Source organism: Cephus cinctus, unplaced genomic scaffold (genome assembly GCF_000341935.2).
Source record: "Cephus cinctus unplaced genomic scaffold, Ccin1 Ccin1_scaffold0805, whole genome shotgun sequence".
Classification (NCBI taxonomy): Eukaryota; Metazoa; Arthropoda; class Insecta; order Hymenoptera; family Cephidae; genus Cephus; species Cephus cinctus.
In genome coordinates this window covers 650,160-677,323 of record NW_014333402.1, presented here as the reverse complement: position 1 = coordinate 677,323, position 27,164 = coordinate 650,160, and the positions used below count along the sequence as shown (strand labels likewise).

Genomic DNA, 27,164 nt, shown 5'->3' with positions numbered 1-27,164 from the left:
TTGACAATAGCCAAATCCGAGAACTAATCATTCTGATTGGTCGAGAGCTTTATAACCGATAACTCTTCTATCTCCTTCGAGTCGTCCCTTTAAACCAAATCGAGAGCGTTCTTTAGCGAATCGGTACGTAATCTGTGGAGATCCTCCACGGCCGCTTCCCCAGGGCATCGGGCGACAGCTGGGCACCACGTCCTTAACTCGGGCAGGAGGTTCCTCCCCTGCCCTTAACCGTATCAAAACTACCTCCACCCGCTCTACAGCCCTTTGCCCACCTCCAGCGGGGCGCCGGTATCTCACCCGGGCTTCTGCCGGTCCGTGGAGACGTCTCCGTCGGGTACTCTCCTCTGCCGGGCAACTCGGTACGTCGAGACTCTCTCCCCACGGCAGATTCGAGCACCTCGACCTCAACTCAACAATAACGAAATCTTACGAGAGCCTTGACATAACTATACGAATCAACCCGAGAGCGCAGCTTCTGAGCAGGGTGGCGACCCGAAGGGAACCAGAAATCGAGAACGTTATCTGTATCGGTAAGCGGAGCCGCCTTAGAACCGTGATTCGAAAAATCACGTCACAATATATATATTGGCTAGCCTGATAAGAGGACAGATACAGAATATCCAGGGCCTTTGCCGATAATCATATGATACAGGCCATTGCCAGGCTAAAAACACAGTAGACATTCAATTTCGAATTCATTAAACGAACTTTTACCGGTACGCGTCGTCATATACACCCCGTACCGTATAAAGACACCCTTTCTCTTCTTAGCTTTCCATTTTCACCCCCTGAGCTATCGTGCAACCACCCCAAGGGAGAGGTAGAGAGAAACGCCCGTAGAATGTCCCTAAAAGCGCTAAAAGCATCGCTCAGATTCGAATCTTCCAAGACTCAGGCAATATGGCGTCTCCTTGGCATTCTATTTTCCACTTCACCCCCGCCCCCCCCCCCCACACCCACAGAAACCCTTATATATACCCACACGGAAATATATTTCCCACGCAGGGGAATGCCGGGAACTTTTTGTCGACGGCTCATCGAACCCAACTCTCGTCTACTTTCGACAACCGCAACTAACAATAAGACACATAACCTCACTCGACCTGTAACAATTTATTTTTCTAGTAGATCCTTACATGTGCTTTCACGATAGATAGCACCGAGAGACGCTGATCCTAAAGGGATGTCACACACGACGAAACGGCCGAACGGCGCGTGGTCAACGTATACCAGGATTATTCCAGCGGGAGACGTGCTTGTTACGCCCGCTTCGGCTTCATGGCAAAATGCCACAGTCTATTATCGTCAAAACGACGTCGTTAAGGCGCAGCATAAGAAATCCTGAGTATAGGCACGTGAGTGCAGCATCAGTGATACTGGATAATACAGCACCGGGCATTACAGTGGCATGGATTCCCATTTTCATTTTCTATTAAACGAATTAAAAAAAAAAAAAGAATCTTCGCTACGTGGAAAATTAACCAGATGCAAGTAAAAGGTACGTCTGCTTCACGAATCGTATGAATGAATGAGTATTCGTATGTAGACAAAATGAATATGTACCTAGATATTTGGTATACGTACAGAGGCAATGCAGGGTATTGCGTATGCACGTATGTAATATTTGAAAACGGTCTCTATGATAATCAAACACGAATTCCTGGACCCGCGAGGCCATAATTATGATTTTGGGACGTTTCTCTCCTCCAGGGTGCGTGGGTGCGTGCATTTGCGACTATACGGGAACAATATAGCAGAGAGTGAGTGAGAGTGTGTTGGAGAGAAAGATAGGGAGAGGGAAAGGGGGGGGGAGATAGAGAGAGAAAGGCACAGTGCATCCGTAGCATGAATGCCCAGTAATTGCTGATACACGGACCAAGCCAGAGCACAGTAGGGAGTTCATTCTCTCTCTCTATCTCTCTCTCTCTCTCTCTCTCTCTCTCTATCTCTCTTTCTCTCTCTCCCTCTCTCAAGCCTTCCCACTCTCCAGAAGTAAATTGGCCCCGGAGCCTGCGATGGGTGCATTACCGATGCATCGCTGCACGTCCGACGATTCAACTTTTTGATGCATCCCCGCAGCATCCCTCTCCCCCTCTCTCTGAAGCCCATTCCGACGGTGCCTGCAGCGCCGGCCGATTATACCGATGAATGCAATGCACCCGTACCCTGCTGACTAGTGTCAATCGAGTTGCATTGATTTCTTTCTACCACCGTCCTGGTCAGACCGTAACCATCCCCTGTTCCGAATACCATGCACTTTACTCACGAGACCTCGTAGTGCACCTGTCCACAGGTATATGCATGTATGTTATTTTTCCTGTCCACTCTCTTTTTTTATGTAATATATATATATATATATATATATATATATATATATATATATATATATATGGATATATATATACTCGTCGCTATTCTCTCTCATCTCCGATATAATACCACTCTGGGCTGACCTGACCTGGTGCATCCTAGTGGATCCGGCACCATGAGTTGTCCATCGCTATTGAAAATAAAGTGCTGTCGCTCGTTATCGCAAGTCGTAAGCACTATGTTCGCCAGCCGCTCATCAGCGAAGTGGCAATCTATAATGGCGGCGAGATAGAAAGCATGGGGAAGCGACAAGAAAGGGAGAGAGAGTTGATAATATCATGTTCCCATTGGTAGGGAGGTCACCTTGGATCGACCTAGGTAGCTAGGAGGTAGAATTGTCAGATAAACATCATCCGAAACCTTCCCTTGGATCATCTTAAAGTCTATGGGTGGCTTAGGTACCTGATAAACATCCGTATCTTGAATAACATACGCACAGCAACAGCTTTGACTCCAGGAGGAAATTCACCAGGAGAAACTGAGATAACTCTGAGATTAACGTTTCAATAGCTTACTGTCTACTGCCACGCCTTCTCTTACCAATAATATATAAAATCCATGGGGTTCTTGAACGTCAATCTACGGTTCGTATCGCTGCCTCCTAATATCACTAAACTATTGAATATTGCTCTTCGTTCAACTGGTGGCAGATTGAAGACCATATATTGAACATCCACCATTAACCTGGAAGATACCGTACGTTGTGGACCTGGTGAATCTCTGCTGACTCAATAAATCGTATTACGATGTGGTACTGTTCGTGCCAAGGTTATTGCCCATTAGGCTTAGGCTGGTGTATTATTCGAGGCGCATGACGACATCGCATTAGGTTAATTTCGTCGTATTAAAGCATGTTATATATTGCTAAAATAACCACGCTGGAATTCACGACGGCCAATCTGCTCCAATTTCTTATACATATTAATATACACGTCCAGGACGTTACTCTATCTGTGCCTTCACTGTACCTGTAAATAACAGACACGCATATTCAACTGTATACCATAATATTACTTAGTAGAAACAAGGCCCAAACTGTCAGAAACAATCGATTGATTCTTATATATAGCATACGTATGTACGTATGTACATATATGGGTTTTGTTTATCCACCTATGGTAGCCAAGCGGTAAGATTCGGCGCTATCAGTCACGACCTTTCTGCTACTGCGAGGTAGTGACCGTTCGTTGATAACGGGCGGCAACAGTGCAAAATTCAAGCAGGATTCGACAGCGTCGTGAAATACCGACCGTAGAGTCGAATGCGATCAGATGAAAGGACTAATTTTTTTAAGTAAAAATATTGAGTCAATACGACTCTGTTAAGATCAATCTAGCTTATTCGTATTTCCAAATGGAAACTCATCTCTTTTCTGTGGAACGTTGTGACGATCACTCGAAGATTCTGCACCCTCGCTACATTCATCCCTATGCTGAACTCAGTCACGTGCTATCGTCTCGCTGTTCTACGCAGGAGCAGCGAACGACGTACGGTAGGCTGCGAGTACACGAAGTACACGTGGACATGCCAAGAGTCAAACTATCAAGACTAAGTAAAGGTAACAGTAGAGGAATGACTGAGAAGTCAATCATATGTTTAAAAATTTGTTTTAACGGTTTCCTGAGGGTAAGGTTTAACCCTTAGTCTCGTTTATTTTTGGTAATAACAACTCTGCTTATTACTACTCTGGCTCTCTGTCTTTCTTTCTTGTTCTACATGAAGTTAATGTGACTCGGATTTCGCTATTTTGATTGGCACCCTGGACATTTTTAGCAACGCGAGCATCAGCAGTACCAGGACGCTTGGTTGAATTGACTCTCTCGCTCGGGCGCTCCCTAGCTCTTCGTCTGGCTGTCGATAATTTACTCAGTTGGTCGAAAAGCTCACCCGTTCATCCTGCGGTGAGACCCTTTGGCGGAAGACGTCCAGTAGGTGCGATGGTGATGTCGGGTGCCGGCTCTTGGTGATCAGCAGGATGCGCCTTCGCGCTCGCTCCGTCTTCTCCACGCTTTCAAAACAACAGGTTGCATGTGACGATGAGAAATATGGCCGCCACGCTAAAAAAGACTGAGGCAGCGACCCGTCAAAACGCCGTTCGCTCCGATCGGCCTACGTACACTGTCGGTTTATCGTGGAACTACGTCACCTCAGGGCAAAAACTCACTACCGGGGAACGTGTTAGATTACGGCGATCCCCGTGATCGCGACCGCGCACGTCGTAAATATTCGGATAACGTAGAAATTTGACGATTTTCCACCTAGAAGGCGGGCGACGTCGCACACACGACACACGGGATTCTCAGCGAGCGCACGCTGATTCTCGACGTCTTTGATCCGTGGAATTTGCGCATCGCCCTGACATCTTGCGAATTTTTCGCTTAGTTCGTAAATAATTGCTGCTTAGGCTTTAATCTCATGTGAAAATATAGGAAATTACTTGACTAATTGCAATTTTTCTTAGTGCTTGTTAATCGACGTTAATAGTGGTTTACTAATTCAAAATTTATTGAATAAACATATAATTAGTGAAGTGGGATATAATTATCAAACAAAGAAGTCAAGCACGAATCTTTTAAGTACCATTTTTATTGTTAATTTCTTGCAGAGTCTATATTACTGATAAAAGCTCATTAGTAAATGTCAAAATCTGTATAATTTATCATTTATTCTGATTTATGGCGAATAATATATTGGCAGCAATTATTTTACCTCTAGTAGACACGTTACCTATAAATGATAATTAATATCGTTTTATCCACCTAGCAAGTATAAACTGAAATAGGAGGCCATAATGAAACACAACACGTGTTGTTGAACATAACCTAAGTGACAGCATTTAGTTAGGACGTGCTTGTCTTGCATTGTGCAGACTGTTTTTTGTTTCGAAAAGTCATATAAACTCGTGAACGAAGATGTTACGAAGACAAGCAAGGCTAAGAAGAGAATATCTCTATCGAAAAGCAGTGCAAGACAAGTTAAAGAGTATCCAAGAGAAAAAGGACAGGATAAAACGCAGTCTTGAAGAGAACGTGCCGATCCATCCAGATTTAAGGAGAACAGCCCTTTCTTTGCAAAAGAAGATAGAATGGGAAGATGCTGGACCAGAACTAGCTGTAGCAATTGGTACGGAAGAGGGTGGGGCCCTAGCATCTAACGAAGACGATGAGTATCGCTGGGCTGGCGTAGAGGATCCCAAAATTGTTATCACTACGTCTCGGGATCCTAGTTCTCGACTGAAGATGTTCGTTAAGGAGTTACGACTTATATTTCCTAATTCCCAAAGAATGAACCGTGGTAATTACGAAATGAAGCAATTGATCCATGCGTGCCGTGCTAATGATGTCACAGACTTTATTATCGTTCATGAGCATCGAGGTGTTCCTGATTCCCTTGTCATATGTCATCTACCATATGGCCCCACAGCATATTTCACAATGTCTGATGTAGTTATGCGACATGACATTCCAGATATTGGAACAATGTCAGAGCAGTACCCTCATTTGATTTTTCATAATTTTAAAACAAAATTAGGACACAGGACTATGAGTATTCTGAAGTTCTTGTTTCCTGTACCAAAGGAAGACAGCAAAAGAATTATCACTTTTGCCAATCATGATGACTATATATCATTCCGACACCATACCTATAAGAAAGTGAATGGAAAAGATATTGAATTATCAGAAGTTGGGCCAAGGTTTCAATTAAAATTATATCAAATTAAATTAGGAACTCTGGACAGTGTTAATACTGCAGATACAGAATGGGCTTTGAGACCATATATGAATACAAGTCATAAGAGAAGATTTTTGTCAGATGATGATGGATGGCAACAGGAGGATGATATTTAAATTGTGAAGAAATATATTTTAATAAAACTTTGATTTCTATATCCAGTTTCCTTTCTTTCACTCAATACACTAAATTTTAAACCAAAAATATTGTTTAAGTATACTCTACATGATGTTTTCTTTATAATGATTACATATGGTTATCTCAACGATCTTTTAAAAAAATAATGATTACGTAAAACCGGACTTAGATATGAAGTTCTTATTTCCTCAATTTCGTAATCTCTTACATAATTAGAAATTCTACAATGTAACAAGTAATTAGTCTACTTCCGTGATATAGATAGATAGATACTTCGGTTTCGAAGATAACTATTATAAAATAAACCACAGTGTGGAATTGGCCCTTAGTGATTTAATTTGAATTTCAAACTTACTATTCCGGCCATTTGTATACGTTGGCACATCCCGCGCTTTATATGGTTCCATCCGCCATGCGCAGTGCACTGTGAATATCTCCGTTGCAGTTGTTTTTAAAAAGGTTGCGTTAATAAATTAGACTAGTTGTCGTGTTGCGGTACATGTTAAATAATCGGAAAATCTAGTCAAGTGATTTCTTATTTATATCATCGACCGCGTGAAGCATCATGCAAGCTGAAATTCGTAAGCCCGCGAAATCTGAGAAGACCCCGCGGCGCAAGAAACACTCCGAGCAGCTGAGCGGCGCAATGGACTTGTTCGTGTCCCCCAAACGTCAGAAAACCGACGGTGAGACAAGTTCTTAGCCATATTTACCACACAGTTGTTAGTTTTATCGCATCGTGCATACTAGAGTGCTGCATTTTTATGCATTCTGTCGCATGATTCGCAGATATTCATTAGAAACTAGAAAATATTTCTGCAATATTTACGTAGCGTCATTCGTACAGCTAGCGCCGATCTCATAATGCGGCAACATTTAGTACTAAATATCTTGTATGGTGGGCCCGTGGATAGTATATGAAGATTTGACGTCTTTCGAAGTACCCGGAGATACACCCGGCAGGAATGACTTAAATTATACTACCAAAATACATAATTGGCGTCATTGAATATTCCCCTCTTTGAAACTTGTAATTACAACACTTGATACTATTAGCAAGAGTAGTTTTGAAACATTTATTATGTTTCTTAATGTCTTGTTCTCTGTGTGCCTCACTGTATTCATCTTGAATATGATTTTTATATTCCTTAATTATGTGAAGAATTTTTTATAATGTATTACATTACATATTTGATATTAATATATTATATATATTTTTCCACTTTATATGATTTCCCATCAAATTTTCTTATCCTATCTGTTACGTACTCGAAACAAAGATTTCTTATTCCAATTTTGATACTCGTATTGAAAGTAGAGAATGTTTTTGTAGAGTATTTTGGTTTTGTTTCTACTCTAAAAAACAATGCAGTTAGTAAAACTATTCTTTGTAAGATTAGTAGTTTTTATTCTTGGAGTTTTATAAGTATCTTGCATAGTTCTTTTGGAATGTTAATGATACTTGGGCAAGTAGTTATCAATTGCCAAGTATTTTGGACTCTTACTCTTTCTTGGCAAGATGCAGTCGGCCTTACCTTTCAGATTTAGAAGTGACGGGTATATCCCGTAGCGGTCGAGTACGGAAAAAGTCCTCAAAGCTCATGGACTTTGAGTCACCTGATGATTTGGCGGACAGTAAATACAAGCGTCAGAAAGCTCAACAACTCCAGACACAGCAATTACTTGATCGATACGAGACTCAGCAGCAGCAGCAACAGCAACAACAACACCATCAAATGGCACAGGGTCACTCTGGTCATCAAGGACACACACCACGTCCAAGAAAAAACTCAGGCTCTAATGTGGTGCATCAAAGGATTAAAGCAGAACCCTTGTCAGACAATGAAGGGCAATCCTCAGGATCAGATTCGGACGATGCTGGTGAGATGCACGAGGATGAGAGGTTCAGCATGGAGTCAGCAAGCGAGGACGAAGTGGATCCTCTGATGATCGACGACCGAGAGACAGGATTCCGGAGACTGGAACCTCCTGGACAGGAGTCTACTCCGTCTCAGGCAAACAGTCTGTATATGCTTGAAAAGTGCAAGAAAAAATTGATTATCAAAGATGGAAAAATTATAGGTAGAATGAAGGCGCAGCGCAAGGACAAGGGTGTATGTATTATTAACAACTATCCTGATGATATTCAAACAAAACAGCCAATTCTGCATCAAATACAATATAACACTGGATCACATCGTTGCCTATTTCATTGTAGAAAACAAGATTCACAGCATATATGTTATGGGCCAAGGAGATACGACAGGAGCTTCTAGAAAAGTGTCCGTACATGGGTAAGTATATAATATACATATTATACACTGTGAATTTATTAAAAAATTACCACCGTAACTAAACTTCATCCACGTGCTTAACTCTGTCATCAGATTTTGCAGCAATTTCTAAGCGACTAGGAGAACTTTGGGCTACAGTACCAAATCTAGAGAAGTACAACTGGCGTAGACGTGCAAAACGCTTAGCAGCCAAACCTCACGTGCCTCCTGCACCCAAGGATGAGTCTGTTTGGAAAATGCCACCTCCAGCCTCGCGTAAGAAATTCATTAATAAAATTGGTAAGTGCCAAATGAATAGCATCTGAAAGCAATATATCAGTTGTATGGAATAATAATCTTCAAGACCCTTGAAATTACAGGAAATGGAAAGGAAAGCAAACCTTCGTCTTCAAAGAAAACTATTCAATTAGGAGTACCATCCGTTGTAGGAAATGTTCCAGTATCTCCACCGACTAGTCGCGGTGGCAAAGACCTTGTAAACGAACCTGTCATTGGTACAGGAATGTATAAGGTCGTTGGAACGCAACCTGTTGACGTTGCCGCTCATCTTAAGTTACTCGGTGAGAGTCTAACAATAATAGGTGAGCGATTGAAGGAACACGAAGGCCAGATAGCGGTTTCAGGCAGCCTATCGGTTTTATTGGACTCGCTACTCTGTGCCTTAGGTCCTTTAATTTGTCTTACGCAGCAGGTATCTGGAACCGATGGTGCTAATCCAGAGACACTCTCACAAATGCTCGACAATATTGCATATATAATGCCTGGTCTGTAAATTTCATATTAGATTAAGAATATCTTTTTTAAACCACTTAACATATGTTCCACTGTTCAATACGGTGGTCTCGATTCACGAACAAGTTTGAAAAACTTTAAATCATGACGATGGCTCACTCGTCAATTTTGATTGTTTGTCATACGCTGCCTTGTGTCGTAGAGACAGTGCACTCAATGTGTAATGTTATTACATAATATGTAATTAAAATGTCACTAGATATGTTATCAAAAATATATCTTGTATTTCATACAATTGTGTATCGTAAAGTTTTATTATTTTCATTAATTCTTTGTCATGAGTTATAATGCATAAGTAGTTACAACTACGGGCGGATTCGATGGATGAGTATGAAAATTCTTGTATACTTATTTAACGAATAATGTCTATACTGATTTTCAATTGAAAAAGTATTAAAATTAATAATAAATATTTACAGATTAATGTAGGTGTAGTGTACAATTATTGTTCAGGTAAAATCGGTGGACAGGTACAGAATAAGTTTTTATCTCCATAAATATCATCTATTCTTCCCACACTGGGCCAAATTTTTGTGCTACCTTTTACAAATGGCTGAAAAAAAGTATTTTAATTATATAATCGATATTAATAAATTTAACAATTTTTACTGTCTTCAACGATTTAATACGTACAGCAGGAAAAGCAGCCAGTTCTCGCGAATACGGTCGGTTCCATTTCGAACTGATGACCTGTTCCTGAGTATGTGGCGCCATTTTTAGAGGATTAATACTGGCATCCAATTTTCCATCTTCGATATCTTGAATCTCTTTTCTTATATCTAAAGGATAGGTTTTTTTATGGTTAAAATAGAACTCAACTGTTCATTATTACATAAAACAAGTTGAAACTCACAAATCAATGCTTCGCAGAATCTATCCAATTCTCCTTTATCCTCAGATTCAGTCGGTTCTATCATAAGAGTTCCAGCCACTGGCCAACTCATTGTAGGTGCATGGAAACCATAATCCATCAGTCTTTTAGCAACATCAGCAGCTTCGATATTTGCAGTCTTTTTCAAATCCCTTATATCCAAAATAAATTCATGTGCCACTAATCCAGTTTTACCCTTGTACAAAGTTTTATAATGCTTCTCTAGTTTTTTGCTCATATAATTTGCATTAAGTATAGCTACTTGAGTAGCCTTACGAAGCCCCTTGGGCCCCATCATTTTAATATAAGCCCATGAAATAGGTAGAATTGCTGATGATCCATAAGGAGCAGCAGACACTGCACCGTAATTCTGTCTGTTATCTACTTTAGGTGACAAAGGATCTATTACTGGATGACTAGGGAGAAACGGTGCAAGATGTTTTTTCCTAAAATTAATTATACAAATTAGAGCTAAATGCAATAGAGTTTTTTAAATCCCCGACCGTTCGCTTTCCTGAAGGCCAGCATAAAAGGGGACTTCAGTTCAGAATCAATAATACTTACACTCCAATTGGTCCCATACCAGGTCCACCGCCACCATGAGGAATACAAAAGGTTTTATGTAAATTAAGATGTGATACATCGCTACCATAGTCACCAGGTCTACAAAGTCCTACTTGGGCATTCATGTTAGCACCATCTAGATACACCTGTCCGCCTGCTTCATGCACCATCTCACACACGTCCCCTATAGTCTCTTCAAATACTCCATTAGTCGAAGGATATGTGATCATTAAACAGGATAAATTTTGTTTATGCTTGGTAATCATCTCGTTCAAGTGCGCAGTGTCCACTGATCCATCCTTACGCACAAAAATTGGTTCCACCTGCATTCCTGCCATTTGTGCAGAGGCAGGATTTGTACCATGAGCAGATATTGGTATAAGACAAACTTGTCTGTGAGCATTTCCCTGGGATTCATGATAGCACTGAATTGCTCTCAAGCCAGCATATTCACCCTGGGCTCCACTATTAGGTTGAAAACTTATATTATCATAACCAGTAATGGCACACAGATCCTTTTCCAATTCAGAGAATAATTGCAGGTAGCCATTAGTTTGTTCGACAGGAGCAAATGGATGAATATCTGTAAAGCCACGCATACTGCAAGGCATCATTTCTGTTGTGGAATTTAATTTCATTGTACAGGATCCCTGATAAAGAAATTAATAAAATGATTACAATTCGTCCATTAAGAATCTATGTCATATATGAATAGTGCTAACCAAAGGAATCATACTGTGTACGAGAGAAACATCCTTGTTCTCTAAAGCCTTCATGTAACGCACAATCCTTGTTTCTGAATGATGTATATTAAAAACAGGGTGCTGCAAGTAAGGAGTCGTACGCTTGAACGGGGATTCACTTATGCTTCTCTTACTGGCGTCGTCATCCTTGAGAATATCATTGACAGTCACATTTGCTTGAAATACTTTCAAAAGGTCATTCACATCTTCTATAGAAGTTGTCTCATCAAGAGTTATACCAATGGACCCATCAGTATTGTATCTACAATTGTATTATACAAGAAACTTAATGCCAAAATTGTTATTTTAATAGCACAATAATTTTTTGTACATTGATTTGTTACCTTAGATTTATTTTAGCTTGCTCAGCATTTTTTTTTACAGTGTCCCAAGAATGTTTAGGCGACACTGTTATTGTGTCAAAGAAATATTCATTGTGGATCTTATTACCAGCTTTTTCCAAGCCTTTACCAAGGACCAGGGTTAAATTATGAACTCTAGAGGCAATGTCCTTTATACCCTGAGGACCATGATAGACTGCATACATGGCAGACATGTTCGCCAATAATGCTTGTGCCGTGCAAATATTACTGGTTGCTTTATCACGACGAATATGTTGTTCCCGAGTTTGAAGAGCGAGACGATATGCGTCGTTTCCATTAGCGTCTCTCGATACACCAATCATTCTACCAGGCATTAGACGTACTAATTTTTGACGACATGCAAAGAAACCTGCATGAGGTCCACCATATCCTAGAGGAACACCAAAGCGCTGACTGGTTCCCACACATATGTCAACGTCGAATTTACTAGGTGGTTTCAGGATAGCTAAGGATAACAAATCAGTAGCTGCGCAGACAAGAGTCTGAAAAAATATTTTAATATAAATATTATCCTTTTTTTTCTATATAAATAATCAACATCTAAAATACTTACACCATTGGCATGGGCATTCTTTACTACGTTTGTAAAATTGTCAATGGATCCTGTAGTGTCTGGATATTGAATAAGAATCCCAGCAATATCTTTGGCACTGAATTCAATTTTAAAGACATCTCCAACTTCGTAAGTCAATCCTAATGATGTGGCTCGCGTTGCTATAACACTGACAGTTTGTGGATGTACTTTATCCGAGATAAATAAGTTCTTGCGTTTATTTTGTCTATAAGCTAGAGCTAGGGCTTCAGCTGCTGCTGTTCCTTCGTCTAAAAGCGATGCATTCGCTACTTCCATTCCAGTCAAGTCGCAGATCATTGTTTGATAGTTTATCAGACCTTCTAGACGACCTTGTGAAATTTCAGGCTGATAAGGGGTGTACTGGGTTGTCCTAATTGAGAGGTGGTTTGCGTAAATTTATTTATACATTTTTGGACTTAATATAAGAACTGATTTTTTCATTTTCTTGATACTGATAACTGATTATACAGCAAATCTTACCATCCAGGATTTTCAAAAATGTTTCTCATGATGGTATGTGGGACACAGCAATTATGATAACCCATTCCGATATAGGTGCGCCATATGTCATTCTTTTCCGAAATTTCACGGATTCTCTTTATGAGTTCATATTCAGCTAAAAAATTGTGTACATGTGTGTAATCAAAAGAATCTCCATAAACAATTAAATACTACATGATTATAAGTGGCTAATGTTAATTAACGAAAGAGAAGCAAAAAATATTCAAAAGAGATTTATCCCTGATTTTATATGTATATCAGAGATATCACGTCAATGCACATTTCAGAATATGCTCTGACCTTCGACCTCAGATACTAACATTGCTTACGAGAAAAAAGTTATCGGTTGTGGAATATTTAATCTTCAGTTGGGGTAAATCTCGTGCGTCGAGAGTGAAACTCACGTGAGGATTATTACTGATGATGAAACAAATTTTTAGACTTTCATGTTCCTTGTGAAGAAATATGTTCTTCATAAAGAACAATCAATTTTGTAGCTTTATGAAAATTAATTTATGATCGAATATTATAATTCATTTATGTTAATCGAAAACGATATTGAGGTTGTACAATTATATAAACATACATAGCATTAAATCCATTGTTACAGTACTGCTTCTATATGAAGGTTGCGATATCCGCATTTGTCCTTTAAATTACTGTTTATCACTCCTATTTCATTATCGTTTTATTACTTCTCGGGGTTATCGCTTCTTTCAGTTCAGAAATATTGCTTTGAAAGGTCTCGTGAGCCGTCACGTTTAGCAAGACTTTATCTCAATAATAACATGCGCGTAAGAAAGCCATGAATACACTGAATGAAGGTATCGATTGAAACTTTAATACTCTTTAGAGACAATTATAACAAGTATCAATTAATTGCACTCATTACTTACTCACTGGACCTTCAATATCCAAATCTTCTTTTCGGCGGATATTCGCCGGAACCGCAGTCTCGGTCAGTTCTTCAAGCGTCTAAGTAAATAAAAAAAAATATGATGCTGGTATCTATAGTAATTATTTATTGCAGATAGAATAATAATTAATTATTTATTTATTGTAGATAAAACAGTAAATAACTTTTTTAATATTGTTTACCTTATATCCGATCGATTTTAACATCTCATATTGATCATGTTCTCGTGGACCAATATGTCTCGTTTGAAATTCATCCCTATTCGGGAACAATTTTTCCAAATTAGTAGCGCGAACACTGCTCAACACTAAACCGCGGGAATATTGGTTCACATTATTTTGTACGCCCAGAAGTTTTGTGCCTTTTAAAATTTTCAAAGCGCACTGCATCTTTTACCAATGTGCAACTATAAAGTTTTGTACACTCAAAGACGACGTAGCAAAACCCGCGTCTGCTGCTTTGTTTCTCTTCTTTTCCGTAGCAGCTTTAAACTAAGAAAAGTTAGAAATAAGCTGAGATTTTATACTCACGTGAAATGGTATCACGCGATGATGTCATAATTCTCCGATTACAAGTTGAACTTTCTTAACCCTGACTGACTTATAGAATGAGTTCTAAGACAATATTAAATTTTTATTTTTGGCTCATTTTTATTCTGAAATTAATAGAAATTACATAAAAATTTATCTTTCTAATTAATTGATATAGTTTTGAACCCCTGGTGTTTATTTACAGACCTTAGTATAAGAAATATTAGACTAAGCGAGAAACAAAAATTAAACGTTTTATTGACGTCTTATTTCGCAAGTAACAATATTCTTGGACGTCATCAGTGAAATGCATAATTATTATTTATCATTAATCTAGAGTTATAGTAAAATAATATACTTAAAGAAAAAAAGTATCATATTGGTAAATTTGTGAAAAAAAATGACATTTATTGGAACATGGTCAATACAAGTACCTGCTGTGGGTAACAATAATTTGATGTTTCCATAGTTAGCGAGATAACATGCAATGTTACGTTTCACTTCATAAATTTATCTTTATTCTGTGTAAGAATTTTTGCCGATGATTTGGCATCCAAGAAAAGTGTTCCCACTTCCTCAACATCTTCTTTCTTTATTGTTGTTCTGCCATTTACCTTCGCGGTTAATGCAGCAGGTGTTAAAAGTTGGACGACGTATCTGAGAGTAGTTTTTGTGCCTAACTCGCCCAGAGTGGATAGAGCCTCATCTTCAACCTGGAGTCCTTCAGTAGTAGCTCTCAGTTTAACTATCTGTTCTATTTCTACTCTGGAGTAAGGCAATGTTCGTATAATCAAGAGTCTATCCAATAAATCAAGAGGTATTCCATGTGGTGAAGAAATATCCTCAGTGCCTCTGATCACGCATCGGCCTCTATTTGTTGCAAAAATTACAATCGGTGCTATTGCACTTTCCAACGCTCGATGAAGATAAGTAAAAGTTTCAATATCTAGCATATGAACTTCATCTATGAAGAGTACACCTGGTACTAATTCTGCAATACCTTGATCGATGTACTTGTTTACAACTTTATTGATTTCCTTTCGTAGCTTATCTATAACGAAAAATTATGATGATTTTTTTGTATAAGACAAATCTATTGTAGTATCTTAATTAAACTTACCAGTAATCTCTGTCTTCTTTGGTTTCATCAGTTGACCCATCATTGACATTATATCTTGGCCACCTTGTGGTTTTGCATTTGCAACATCTAAATCATGCAGTGTAACATCCTGGATAACTTCTTTCTTTTTGTGCACATCACCTTTGGGTAATGGTACATATTCTTCTGCTTCTAAATCAAATTCGGTTGCAAAATTGTCGCTTCGACCTTGTCTCTTAACAGCTCCACTGTTTGCTTCGATATAAATTACATCCCCTGTTTCAACTTTTTCTTTTTGCAGAGATTCATAAATTGATGGATCTAACTTTAATTGCTTTGTGCCTTTTGCAGTTTTTAAGCCAATTACTACATGAGATACTGTTTTACCATATCCACCCATAGGATTTTCTGTCTCAATGGGGGTGAGTTCAGTTACTTCACCCTCGTAAACTTCTTTTGTCTCTTTTATTCTCAAGCCAATAGCTCTTCTGAAGTTTTCCATGAGTACTTCTGTTTTCTTTATTTCAGAACTGTATACTTCAGATCCTACCATTGGACAAAAAGGCACTTTATTACCAAGTTCCTGAGCTATCGCAAGGGCAATTGCTGTTTTTCCTGTTCCAGGTGGGCCAGCAAGCAATACTGCACGGCCAGCCATTTTTTTCGATTTTATCATATCAACAACCACACCAGCCGCCTACATAAAGTTTAAAATTCTGTTTAAATACAAGATTACATAAAATTCATACATGAACTCAGTGAAATTATCTTTTTAACCTCTCGGGCTAATTCTTGGCCAACAAGACCGGCAGCCATCTGAATAGCTGTGCCATTTTCGTCAAGTCCAAGTCCTTTGATATGAGTATGTGCCGAAATCCTCTGTGTCTTAGCCGTACTCTTTACTTCTTCAATCTTCATGACGTTAAATACAATTAATGAAATTTCTTATGAAGAAAAACGTGTAGAAGACAGAATTTGTTTGGCACCGTTGTCATGCGACACATTTGGTGTGCGTTAGAGTCCCTCTAGTAAGAGTCTGGCCAACACCCGGAAGGGACGCCATATTCTGGGCTTGTTTGGCGCCAACGTGACATTGCGCGTGGTTTTTCAAATTATTATATGTGTTAAATTCATTACAAACTCTATATAAAAATAGTTTTAGATCCTCATGGAAATATCAACATTTAGAACTGGTGCGTTCAAACAATGTGTACAATTTCAAGTAAACCTAACAATTTATAATTTGCGCTGAAAGCAGTGAATGTCATACGTATAGGTATAACACATTATTATTTTTGTTTAATTAAACAGTAAAGAAAAGAAGAGGTTTGCGAGGTAAATTAAACATCAACTCTTGTTAAGATGATCTGTTTTTATTGTGTAAAAGAAATTTTCAAAAAACATCTGAGTAACCGTCATTATTTCTGTGATTAAACATTGATTGGTGGTAAATATAAACCTTATTAAAAAGCAGTAGAAAATTGCATTGCTTTGATGACAAAATATTTCTTAGTTTAGTGATTTAAAACATTCTGGAAACACCGTTTATCATCAAACTACCTTAATACGTTAAAATGTAACATACAAACCAGCCCATGATCTTTTTACAATTCATGATTCAAAATTACTGTCTATGCTTTCCAGTTGTAGAAGAGTTATATTGTCTCCTAGGCGAGTATATGATGTTTTCTCCTGAAAAACACTGTTGAACCTCACTCTGCCATTAAATTACGCACAATATACAATACGAATGCTCTGGAATGCTCCGATATATGTATTCACACACACCATTCTATTCCGGAAAGAGCCCAGACTATGGCGGAGCCAATCACTAACAAGCCCCACCATTGGCCGGACTCTTACTAGAGGGACTCTAGTGTGCGTAAACTACGTGATACTCGATATTCCGCTAGATGTCTACGAACCATTACGTTTTCTCACAAATGGTAGAAAAATTCATAATCAATTTATAAAGATATCTTAATAGAAATAAAAAAATTGTGATAAAATTTATAATGAAAAGAAAATAGTCTATTTACAATGCTTTCAATCGAGATTATTTGTACAAAATTTAGCGCTTATGCAGAGGCTTTCCTTCTTCTAATGTTGACTCCGATACCGTAGAGTCGTTGTCCTTCATCTAAAAAAAATTGAGTTTGCCTATGAAATTATATGATGTAAACCATTTTTAAACACGTACTTGCCTTCACATGAGCATAAAGGATGATTCCAACCAATGTCAATGTGATACCAATCAGTTGATTTATTGCTAGTGATTCATGAAATATTATGCTACCACCTAAAAGAAGTAGGCAGAATTTGGAATGTCCAACCATGTTATAACTGATATCAATGGCTAATGAGGAAAATATTTATACTACTCTATTTACTAAACTGCGTTATCATATTTTTAATTATATTAACAAAGCAGGATTGCATAGTTGTATATTAGATTTTTCAAAGGATACGTTAGAGGAGACATATATCCTATTATCCAATAGGATGTTAAATTAACAAAGAATGCAACGATACTGGATAATAATACCATCATCTGAAAATAATCAACGTTAAAAGTCAAATGGATTGTATCGTACATTCCTTATAACTTCATGTTGGTTCATGCTTACAGCATCCAAAAATGACCATTCATGGGTAAGAGTATTTCCAATTGGTTCCAAGAATGGTACTATAACAAAGAGCATTGCTGCTGATAATGGTGCCTGATAATACAAGAGTTGCATTGGATCCATTTGAAATTCTCTTTGCTTCCTGTTCACCCACTGTAATTAATATAAACAAATAAGTCACTGGTAGATATTTGACAGTGTATATAGAAGACAAAGAATAATATGACTATAACTATGGTACTTTATCCAAAGCATAATCCCGATTCTTATAAAATCTAAAATTGAACATTATTTAGTTACATTACATATTCTTAGTCTTCTTACAAATGGTTTTTAATGAAAAAAAATGTCATACAACTTGATATAAAGATGTAACAAGCACGCCCAGTGTTGCATAAATTGTCCCCAAGACATTAAAGTGTAGATCATAATAAAAATTGATAATTACACCCAATGTAATTGGAATTAAAGTTAACTTAACAAGTATACTAAAATGCTTTTTATAAAATATAATTTGCATTATAATAACGCACGGAGTAGTAAGCATCTTGGCAACTTGATAAGTGCCGACAGTATTATGCGCCAAACTCAGATTTGTTAAAACAACAAATCCACAAAAAGTCATAGCAATCAGAAGCATATCTTTTATAGCAACATCTTTTATACAAAAAACGTCCATTTTTTCACAAATTACTAAACCAACAAATGTGACGATAAAATGGATCATTGACAATGTCACATTTGGAAATCCAATATGAACATACAACCATTTGTTGAGTAAAACGATAACAATAGAAAAAATTATATTTAATACTAAATAAAACGTCGTTATGGTTATTTTATTCATTATGACAGTTCACGTTATGGATGTTTAATATTAATTTTTATATCTCAATTTATACAAATTATTTTGTGGTTAGACTACATATTAGCCGGCTGCAGTGCTGCCGTTCAAGAATTATCGATAAATCAGCTAAGAATTCTAAAATCCATTGTATGTCTATACAAGAAAATAGCATTCACGCGATGCAGTCGTAAATGCCACTATATAGCACACAATGCAGGTTATTACGTATCTGACAGCGATTACGCTTATGCTGCTGCATCAAATACTTTCCACCATTTTGCAATACGGAAGTTGCCATGACAACGCCGGGATGGCGGGATTTCTATCCCTCGTGGTCAATTATTGAACTATTCTTGTATATTGTACCCACCCCTACCCACGGGGATGTATGTACAACGGTTTAATATATTCACGATATTTACTGACTGTTAAACTGTAATATTAATCGTGTCACTTAAAGGAAATAATAATAAAAGGAAGATGCCCGAATTTCCATTGGGATATCGTGAAGTGGTGCCCGACCAGACGTTGCCGGAAAAGTGGAATGAAATTACATTAAACACTGGCAAGTAGTTAATATAACATAACATAACCAAAACCTGGATATGTTCCGGCTAATATTTATTATACATAGTTAATAATAAAATAACGTTGTTCATAGAATTATATTTGATTCTTCTTCTTCTATGTCTTCATCTGAATTATATATTTTGTTGTGCAGGAGGAAGTCAAAGTACTTTGCAAGATATCAAAGTACCAGAAAGAGCTGGAGGCTATTCGTACAAAGACAGCACTAGACATTACACTCGTAATCGTTTCATTTATTGGCGCATTTCCCATGATGTTTTAGAGCTTGTTGAACACAGTTTAGACGTGAATCTTGCAAATTGTAGAGTTAGATACAAATTCACTGATACTCCGATCCTAGATGGAATATCAATTCATGAAACAGTAAATTCTGTAATAATACTCGTTGTTACTGTATCTACTGTTCATAAGCTCACATTTCCACATCCAGATAAAATACACAGACAGGTAAGTCATAGAGTTACATGTTATCTTCTTTGCAATACTATTTATACATTATAACCATTCATGTTCAGGAACATTTATTGGGAGCGCATCCTGATCTTAGTGTTCAGTCAATTCTTAGCGAGGCATCCGTTCAAGCTGCTAGAGATCCTCAAACATTCCATATTATTACAAGTGCTGGAACGACAAGTAAGTCATTAATTTGTAACTCCTTTACAAAGTAACTCATTCAATATTTTCTTTAGATTCGCCAGTACCACATGCCGCAGCATCATGGCTCACGCTTCCACAAGAAGAGGCGCTCTTTGCGCTAGCCTACAACTCTGGGACTATTCTCTTGCTGCGACTTGATACAGTGACAGGAATGGTACATTCAAGTGAATTAAAACAAGACTCAATCGTACCCCGATTCCTTAGTGGAATAGCCACGGCCTTAAGAGGCCGTAACTACGAAGGCCATGTTGCTATGGCTCTTGTTATACATACATGCGGCAATGACACTTACTTATTTGCCTTGTGCCGCGAAGGCAACGTGCGAATGTGGTCTTGCAATAAAGCTCAGTGCATAGCAGTAGCAGACGTTGCAATCGACAACAGAGTAGCCTCTCAAGGTGCTCAAGCGCACATGCTAAGGAAAGTTGTAGGGGGTAAAGATGGTGAACTATACTTAGGAACATATTTGAAATTCGGAACAGGATGTGAATTCAGTATTTTGCAACCTATACAACAGGCTGGAGTATTCAAATTCATCAGGATATGTACAAGATTTGCACCAGACGTGAGTAAAATTTATTTTTACAACCTTTGCATCTCACTCTCTACATAGACCTTATATATTTTGTGATATATAAGTAAAATGGAATAAGGTAAAGATATATATACTCAATCAAAATAAAACTATTATTATTTCATACTTTTATATTATACTATTTATCATTCGAGCAAACATATAATGGATGTATCGCTTATATTATTCGTAGCAACACTTAGTTGATTTTTCATTCACTACTACTCGATTATGGGCAGTGTGGCGTACAACTGACATGGATACTGTAGCTGTAACTCACGCCCAGTTGTCACTGAATGGTTCTCAAATCAATTCAGAATGGGAAACAGCTGTTTTGGAGCAGCCACTAGACAGAGATTATATCGTTACCGATCCTGGAACAGATCCACGACAAGCATATGTCAAGTACATCTTTCACCCTGGTCAATTCTCTTTGGCCGATATTACAAGGGCTCTCAGCATCTACAGAAGATCAAATCTGGCTGGTCACATGACTTACTCGCCATCCCTAATAAAAGAACGCGTTTGCATGGCCGTGGAATCTGAAATTCGAGCAGAAGTTATGGAGTACGAAATGACGGATGAAGATTACTTAGAAATCGCTAATCGTTGCTGGTCAAAATTTTACTCATGCGTCATCCAGTATCACGCCAATGGTACCAAACCTGTTGGACTATTGTTATTGCCCGGCGTTTATGGTGCTGTACTATTAAAAAAATCATCCTTCTCTCTTCTACGGCCAATGGAGGCCTTGGAACATTTGATGTTATGCAATGACAATGCCTATGTCAGTCGATTTAAAACAACACCAGTCTTATCACAAAACGAAGACGTCTGTCAAGATTTGATCACTTTGATGTCAACAATAGCAATGCTGGAAGAACAATTGTCGGAGGAGCTCAAAACAAGTATTCAAAGAGAGTTGTACCATTTGAAGAGTCCGGATATGATAGTAGATGATTTACTGTCACGGTTAATATTAGATCCCGAAGATCCTGTAAGTAGTGGTTGTCATTATGAAAATTTCCATGTAAATCCATGCAAATATATTAATGTACATATATACATTTTTGACAGCTTTTAGAATTCAATTTCCAATCAGATTTATATCAAAAGATGAAGAGTATCAAAGATATATCAAGTGCAATGGCCATGCTCTTAGAAGCACTGATGTATGATCTTGGTCAGCCAAATAAAATGCAGTTGGAACAGAATAGCGAAGCTTCGAAGATGCTTCTTAATGTTAGTCATTTGTTTGGGAGTCAATTAGGCATCTCTACGGTGGCTCAGAGTGTAACACAAATTACACGCTTGAGATTCTCTATTTGTAGAAATCTCTTAATGTTACAACAAATCGTATTAAGTCGACCGGAAGCGTTCGATTCAAGATCATTACATTCTATAAAATCGGCATCCGCGCCAAGAACTGTTGTACTTACTCAAGCCTATCATGCCGTCATGTGGATATGTGAAACTCCTGCTCCTTCGGCTTCATCGCAAAGTTTAATGTAAGAAATCTTATCCTCATAGTAAATGAATTTTCTCTTAATGCAACCGCTATTGTTTACAGCGAAAACAGCGTGCAACGTTTGGCATTGCTAAAATTACCAGAGTGCAGAATCAATTCCATACAAAGACAACAACGTTTAATGTGCCTCCTTGAATTGTTTATACAAAGTTCTGGAGCAAAGCATGCTCACAATCTTATGGCTTGTACAAACCTAGATATAACTGGCCTCGTCCCATGGCATTATGGAATGCTAAAGTATGTCACACTCATCGCTCAATTGGTGTATCCTTTTGCAAGCAAAGTACCTTTAATTCATCATAATATTTGTAACACTTATGGAACAGATTCCTTGACTAATTTAAATAGCTGGCCTATTTCTGGCAACTTCTTGTTTCCTAAGTGGCTATTATCTAGCTGTCAATTCCTATTAGTCCAGGAATACGTAAGACTCTTGAGTACCTGGTGCGAATGGAATAGCGCCTCGAGGAAATTCATCCTGGCAGTCGCTCTCTTGGAAATGGGTGATGCCCAAAAGGCTTGTGATCAATTTTTGAGAGCATCCAATGGTATCCTTACTGATCCTTTTTTGGCTGATACACTACTGGAATCCGAGGCAATGTCAGAAAGCAGTGCTTTGGTTCATTATTATCTCAGAGTAATTGAACTATTCGATCAACACAATATTTCTGGCTGCATTATTGAATTGGCTGAAACAGCTATAATTGTCGCTGAAAAGGATGATCCAAATTTACCAACGCTCCATTCCGTAATATTTACGCAACACTTGAAGTTAGGACACCATACTGAAGCATATCATTGTCTGAATGCCAATCCTGATGCTGCTCGCAGAGTCGATTGCTTGAGACAATTAGTCGTTACATTATTTGAACGAAAAAATTTAGTCGACCTTGTCTCTTTTCCGTATGTGGAAATGTATGACGATCTGGAGAGAATAGTAGAGAGTCGTGCAAGGAGCGTCGATCTTGTGGAAAATAATTATTACAACTTTTTATACAGTTTTCACATAAACAAAGGAAACGTAAGAAAAGGTAAATCAAAGATTAGAAGAAAAATTTCATCGCAAGATTAATTATTCAATGTATGAATTTTTTTCAGCTGCTTCTGTCATGTATGAACAATCTATGCGTCTTGGCCAAGAGTCCTTCACGGCTCCAATCATTTCAAAACAATCACAATGCTTATTAGCTTGTATCAATTCTTTACACCTTGTGCAAGAGAAATATCGATGGATTGTTAGGCCCGTGGTTGATCAAACGTTTTCCAACGATACAACATCAAATAAAAAAAGGAGTATAGACGGTAAAGACGTTCTGCATTACAAAGTTCAAAAGCAAGTGGAAGTTTTGGAATTGAAGGACATCAAAAAAGAGTTCTATATAGTTGAGGCTAGATTGAAATTATCCAAATTGAATTCCGAAATACAGACTATTACACAAGCCAGTGAGTACCTTCGTCTAATAGTATTGTTATAATTATAAATTTAGAATGATTAAAATGATTAATTATATTTATTCAACAGCCCCGGCCGAATTGATTGTTATTTTGTCTAGTGTCGGCCTTTATACCACAGCTTTACATTTATGCGATCTTTTTAATGTTTCGAAAAGTTCGGTACTAGAAAGTTTAGCTTCTCATTGCGTCAGACTTAGTCAATATGATGACCGCAATGCTTGGGACTGGCTTGTTCAGAATGATATCTTCGGTAAATATTTTTGTATTACTGCATATCAATGATTATATTTATATTACATTTCATATGTTCTCGTTCAGATCTAGGTATGTCAGATTCCAATGTAACAAATGTTGCTTGGAAATTATTGGAGCACCTTACACTCAAACACGAACAGGAGAGAAGTAGCGAATTGCATAAAGGAATTGCTAGAAAACTACTTAGACTCGGTGCTTTTATACCACATTGGCTGTTGTCATTTTACAAAGTAAAGTCATTCTTAACGTTACATTAAATAATACCAAGAAGATTTTCCGGCGGATTATGAAATTAAAAATGTATTTGTTATCTTATATTACAGAAGCGCAATCCTGCTGAACTTTTACGGCTTATACTGAGCACAGGCCGACTTTTGGAAGCTACAGAATTGGCCGTGGACTACATAAAAGCAATATTGGGAATTGGCAAAGAATATTTTGGATTAGAAACTGCATTGTTGCCAACAGCCCCTGCTACGTGGTTACCTCTTAATACCTTAGAGTTACTATTACTCGAATTGGAAAATGCCAGTTTGGATGATCCTGTATATATTGAGGTTAAGTTTTGTTGTATGACTAATGTAAAATTCTTTACTTAAATTGACAACAATTATCTTTTTCTGTTTCAGAGTTACAAGGAGTTGAAGCAAACATTGGATACGTATATTGAAACAGTTGTTCGGGTTTCAAAGGATATGATTACAAACAAAATTATGAGTAGCAACTGCTAACGGTATGTTATATCTAATATTTCGTGCAAATGTTCTTTATCTTAAATAATATTTATCAGTTGGGTATAATTCAGTTACATATTTTATATGATTTTTAAAAGGCCCTATAATGATACTGATATGATGAACTGATGTTATACTTTGATTAGTCTAATCAAGAATAAATAGGCGTTTGTTTGACTGAGAACATTATTACAAATATAATCATTGTAGCAAGAAGTCCAGCTGCGATCGCAGTTATCATGTTAGGACATCGTTTGAATAGCACCTAAAAATGGTTTCTTATTAACCATTCATCCACAAAACGAAGATCAGTTTTTTATTATTAGAATCTAATTTCAAAAAGTTCTTTACCATAAGAAGTACCACTACAGCCAACATAAACATTGAACCAATAGGTAGTACGACGGATGCTGATAAATAATGTTGCTTTACCTCTGTCTCTGAAAAATTATAGTTAGTTATTTTCAAAATTGTCTTTCATAATGAGAGATTAATTTTTGATTAATATTAATTACGTTAGTCAATGTGTGATATATTAACAAAATTCTTTTTACAAGTGTAGCCTAATCACTTACTGGGATCCACCATAGAGTGAAACATTGTTAGATTGAAATTCATTTTTTACAATTATCCTAGTTGTCGATGTTACTTGTAATGAAACATAAATATCACATGCAAGGTTGTTCAGATAAAGCAAGAATAATAATAAGAAATATTTGGAAATATTTATGACAGTTAAGATGTTCCACATGTATTTCAGATATAATATTTTTATATCTCGAAATGTCAATGCTTTTTAAAGTAGTTAATTATTTTCATAGAGTTTGGAAAACGTTACAAACCGCTATGAAACCAGTGTTTGTAATAAATATCATGACCAGGTACATTGATTTCCCTTGTCATATTTTTATTTCTTATTATTACAGAAGCAAGAGGAATTGAGAGATCAGTGGATTGTTTTCCATCACTGAACCCGTCACCTGCAAAGATACAAACACTTGTGTTTAGATTAATCATACATATGAAAATATTTAAAATATTTTGGACTAACAGAACCATAAGTCGTTTACGTTCCTTTTAACACAATAGAAAGTTTACAAGTACATACATCATTAATTATTTAATTTGCTGGCCAAATTAGGCTGCTTTTCTTGCACCTTTCGTCATTAAATTTTTATAATTTTTGTATACTATTCACATCTTCACGCGATGTTATACGCGATACTTTTTAAACAAGATTTACATTTAAGATATAGTCTCAGAAAAGTATAACGGTTATATCAACATTCATTAAGTATCATCAAGTTACGTTCTTACGTTCTATCTTCAAAAATTTATACTATACACGAAGAAAAACGAGCTCGATGACTTTGTATACATGTACAGAAATATTTCAATCTAATCTTATGGTAAAATTGTTTTTTATTTTTATACATATATATACAATTCCACGTAGCATTGAGAACCCTTAGAAATATACTGTTTTGTTCAATTTCCTTGCAGCATTGATCGCAATCTAAACAGAGGAGTATCCATATATCATACTCAGTCTGCTATAACATTTATATAAAGTCTAACGAATGATAAGTCTATACTCACCCCAAAATAGGTACATTTTGTTACGTTTTGTATTTCCTCGCAGTATCAGAAACAATGAATGGATTACGAAATGTTATTGCTTTGCAAATATCACAGTTTTATTGAAACGTACAACTATAATCTGCCAAGGAAAGCCAGAATAAGACAAGATTTTGTGTTCAATTTGATTTAAGCATTACGATATTTGCTTTATTTTTCACTTATAAAAGATAAATAAAGTCAAAGGTTCGTTGCTACTATACGATAGAGAATCAGTCGTGATGATTGTCTTTATCTAAATTTTAGATAATTCCGTTTAGGGCTCTAGGACTATAGTTCATTCATGAGCTATATTCACTAGATTGTATTTTACATTATTTAGTATGCATTTACGTTTGTAGAACAGTTTCTTTCTTCCAGTAAAAACTTTCTCATAAAATGTCCCATAGTTGACTCATGGTAAAGATATTCAATTAATAATCTCATATCAATATTTTACTTTATTTTATAATTATCTCATCCAGTTTAATTTCATATTTTATAGCGGTTAATGGCAAGTGCAGCACTAAACTCAATTATTTTAAGGATACAATTTATCAGGAAAGATTTAATTATATTGTTTTTATATTTACTGCAGTATAATTTTGAATTGAAATATCGTACTATACTTATTTAGGAATTATTTTAAAAATATCTTTAGAATATTCAGTTTTTCATTGAATTCTTACGTGGATGTGATTTAAAATAGATGTAGATGACGTTTAGAATTATCTAGATAACCGCGGTTATTGTGTGCAAATGGCAGTGGTGAAAA

At 37.0% G+C, this 27,164-nt stretch overlaps 7 protein-coding genes across 14 annotated transcripts; 3 read left to right on the top strand and 4 right to left on the bottom strand.

Moving 5' to 3' along the window:
- Positions 1-4,517: 4,517 nt before the first annotated feature.
- LOC107270614 (U3 small nucleolar ribonucleoprotein protein IMP4) lies at positions 4,518-6,266 on the top strand. The gene has a single exon (XM_015745777.2). The coding sequence runs from the start codon at positions 5,283-5,285 to the stop codon at positions 6,216-6,218; it is 936 nt and encodes a 311-aa protein (XP_015601263.1). The 5' UTR covers positions 4,518-5,282; the 3' UTR covers positions 6,219-6,266.
- A 384-nt stretch (positions 6,267-6,650) lies between these two features.
- Positions 6,651-9,561, top strand: LOC107270611 (HMG box-containing protein 4). Of its 5 annotated transcripts, XM_015745774.2 has the most exons (6): positions 6,651-6,926; positions 7,783-8,262; positions 8,323-8,354; positions 8,459-8,534; positions 8,628-8,813; positions 8,894-9,561. In XM_015745774.2, exons 1-6 carry the CDS (start codon positions 6,806-6,808, stop codon positions 9,304-9,306), a joined length of 1,308 nt encoding a protein of 435 aa, XP_015601260.1. In that variant the 5' UTR covers positions 6,651-6,805; the 3' UTR covers positions 9,307-9,561. The 5 variants fall into 5 exon arrangements, with proteins under 5 accessions (XP_015601260.1, XP_015601259.1, XP_015601258.1 ...); XM_015745773.2 differs by having other exon boundaries at positions 7,789-8,354; XM_015745772.2 differs by having other exon boundaries at positions 7,783-8,354.
- LOC107270609 (glycine dehydrogenase (decarboxylating), mitochondrial) lies at positions 9,527-14,512 on the bottom strand. Of its 2 annotated transcripts, XM_015745767.2 has the most exons (10): positions 14,061-14,512; positions 13,859-13,937; positions 12,942-13,077; positions 12,441-12,831; positions 11,849-12,369; positions 11,484-11,766; positions 10,762-11,411; positions 10,180-10,643; positions 9,960-10,105; positions 9,527-9,879 (listed from the first exon to the last, which is right to left on the bottom strand). In XM_015745767.2, exons 1-10 carry the CDS (start codon positions 14,265-14,267, stop codon positions 9,769-9,771), a joined length of 2,988 nt encoding a protein of 995 aa, XP_015601253.1. In that variant the 5' UTR covers positions 14,268-14,512; the 3' UTR covers positions 9,527-9,768. The 2 variants fall into 2 exon arrangements, with proteins under 2 accessions (XP_015601253.1, XP_024943697.1); XM_025087929.1 differs by lacking the exons at positions 13,859-13,937; positions 14,061-14,512 and adding an exon at positions 13,549-13,786.
- A 275-nt stretch (positions 14,513-14,787) lies between these two features.
- On the bottom strand, positions 14,788-16,543 carry LOC107270610 (ruvB-like 1). Its single transcript, XM_015745770.2, has 3 exons — positions 16,285-16,543; positions 15,529-16,204; positions 14,788-15,459 (listed from the first exon to the last, which is right to left on the bottom strand). The coding sequence occupies exons 1-3, from the start codon at positions 16,423-16,425 to the stop codon at positions 14,906-14,908; spliced, it is 1,371 nt and encodes a 456-aa protein (XP_015601256.1). The 5' UTR covers positions 16,426-16,543; the 3' UTR covers positions 14,788-14,905.
- A 321-nt stretch (positions 16,544-16,864) lies between these two features.
- LOC107270613 (solute carrier family 35 member E3) lies at positions 16,865-19,282 on the bottom strand. 2 transcript variants are annotated; one of them, XM_025087943.1, is made up of 5 exons: positions 18,490-19,282; positions 18,135-18,287; positions 17,976-18,058; positions 17,708-17,850; positions 16,865-17,647 (listed from the first exon to the last, which is right to left on the bottom strand). In XM_025087943.1, the coding sequence occupies exons 1-5, from the start codon at positions 18,979-18,981 to the stop codon at positions 17,586-17,588; spliced, it is 933 nt and encodes a 310-aa protein (XP_024943711.1). In that variant the 5' UTR covers positions 18,982-19,282; the 3' UTR covers positions 16,865-17,585. The 2 variants fall into 2 exon arrangements, with proteins under 2 accessions (XP_024943711.1, XP_015601262.1); XM_015745776.2 differs by having other exon boundaries at positions 17,712-17,850; positions 18,490-19,281.
- A 55-nt stretch (positions 19,283-19,337) lies between these two features.
- On the top strand, positions 19,338-25,875 carry LOC107270540 (nuclear pore complex protein Nup160 homolog). Its single transcript, XM_015745636.2, has 14 exons — positions 19,338-19,546; positions 19,703-20,016; positions 20,085-20,202; positions 20,259-20,791; positions 20,994-21,797; positions 21,878-22,308; positions 22,371-22,592; positions 22,677-23,359; positions 23,427-23,771; positions 23,851-24,033; positions 24,102-24,268; positions 24,362-24,595; positions 24,668-24,771; positions 25,699-25,875. Exons 1-13 carry the CDS (start codon positions 19,462-19,464, stop codon positions 24,767-24,769), a joined length of 4,221 nt encoding a protein of 1,406 aa, XP_015601122.1. The 5' UTR covers positions 19,338-19,461; the 3' UTR covers positions 24,770-24,771; positions 25,699-25,875.
- Positions 24,753-26,992, bottom strand: LOC107270554. Of its 2 annotated transcripts, XM_015745662.2 has the most exons (4): positions 26,372-26,992; positions 25,615-25,752; positions 25,124-25,212; positions 24,753-25,037 (listed from the first exon to the last, which is right to left on the bottom strand). In XM_015745662.2, exons 1-4 carry the CDS (start codon positions 26,385-26,387, stop codon positions 24,924-24,926), a joined length of 357 nt encoding a protein of 118 aa, XP_015601148.1. In that variant the 5' UTR covers positions 26,388-26,992; the 3' UTR covers positions 24,753-24,923. The 2 variants fall into 2 exon arrangements, with proteins under 2 accessions (XP_015601148.1, XP_015601147.2); XM_015745661.2 differs by lacking the exon at positions 26,372-26,992 and having other exon boundaries at positions 25,615-25,831.
- Positions 26,993-27,164: the final 172 nt, after the last annotated feature.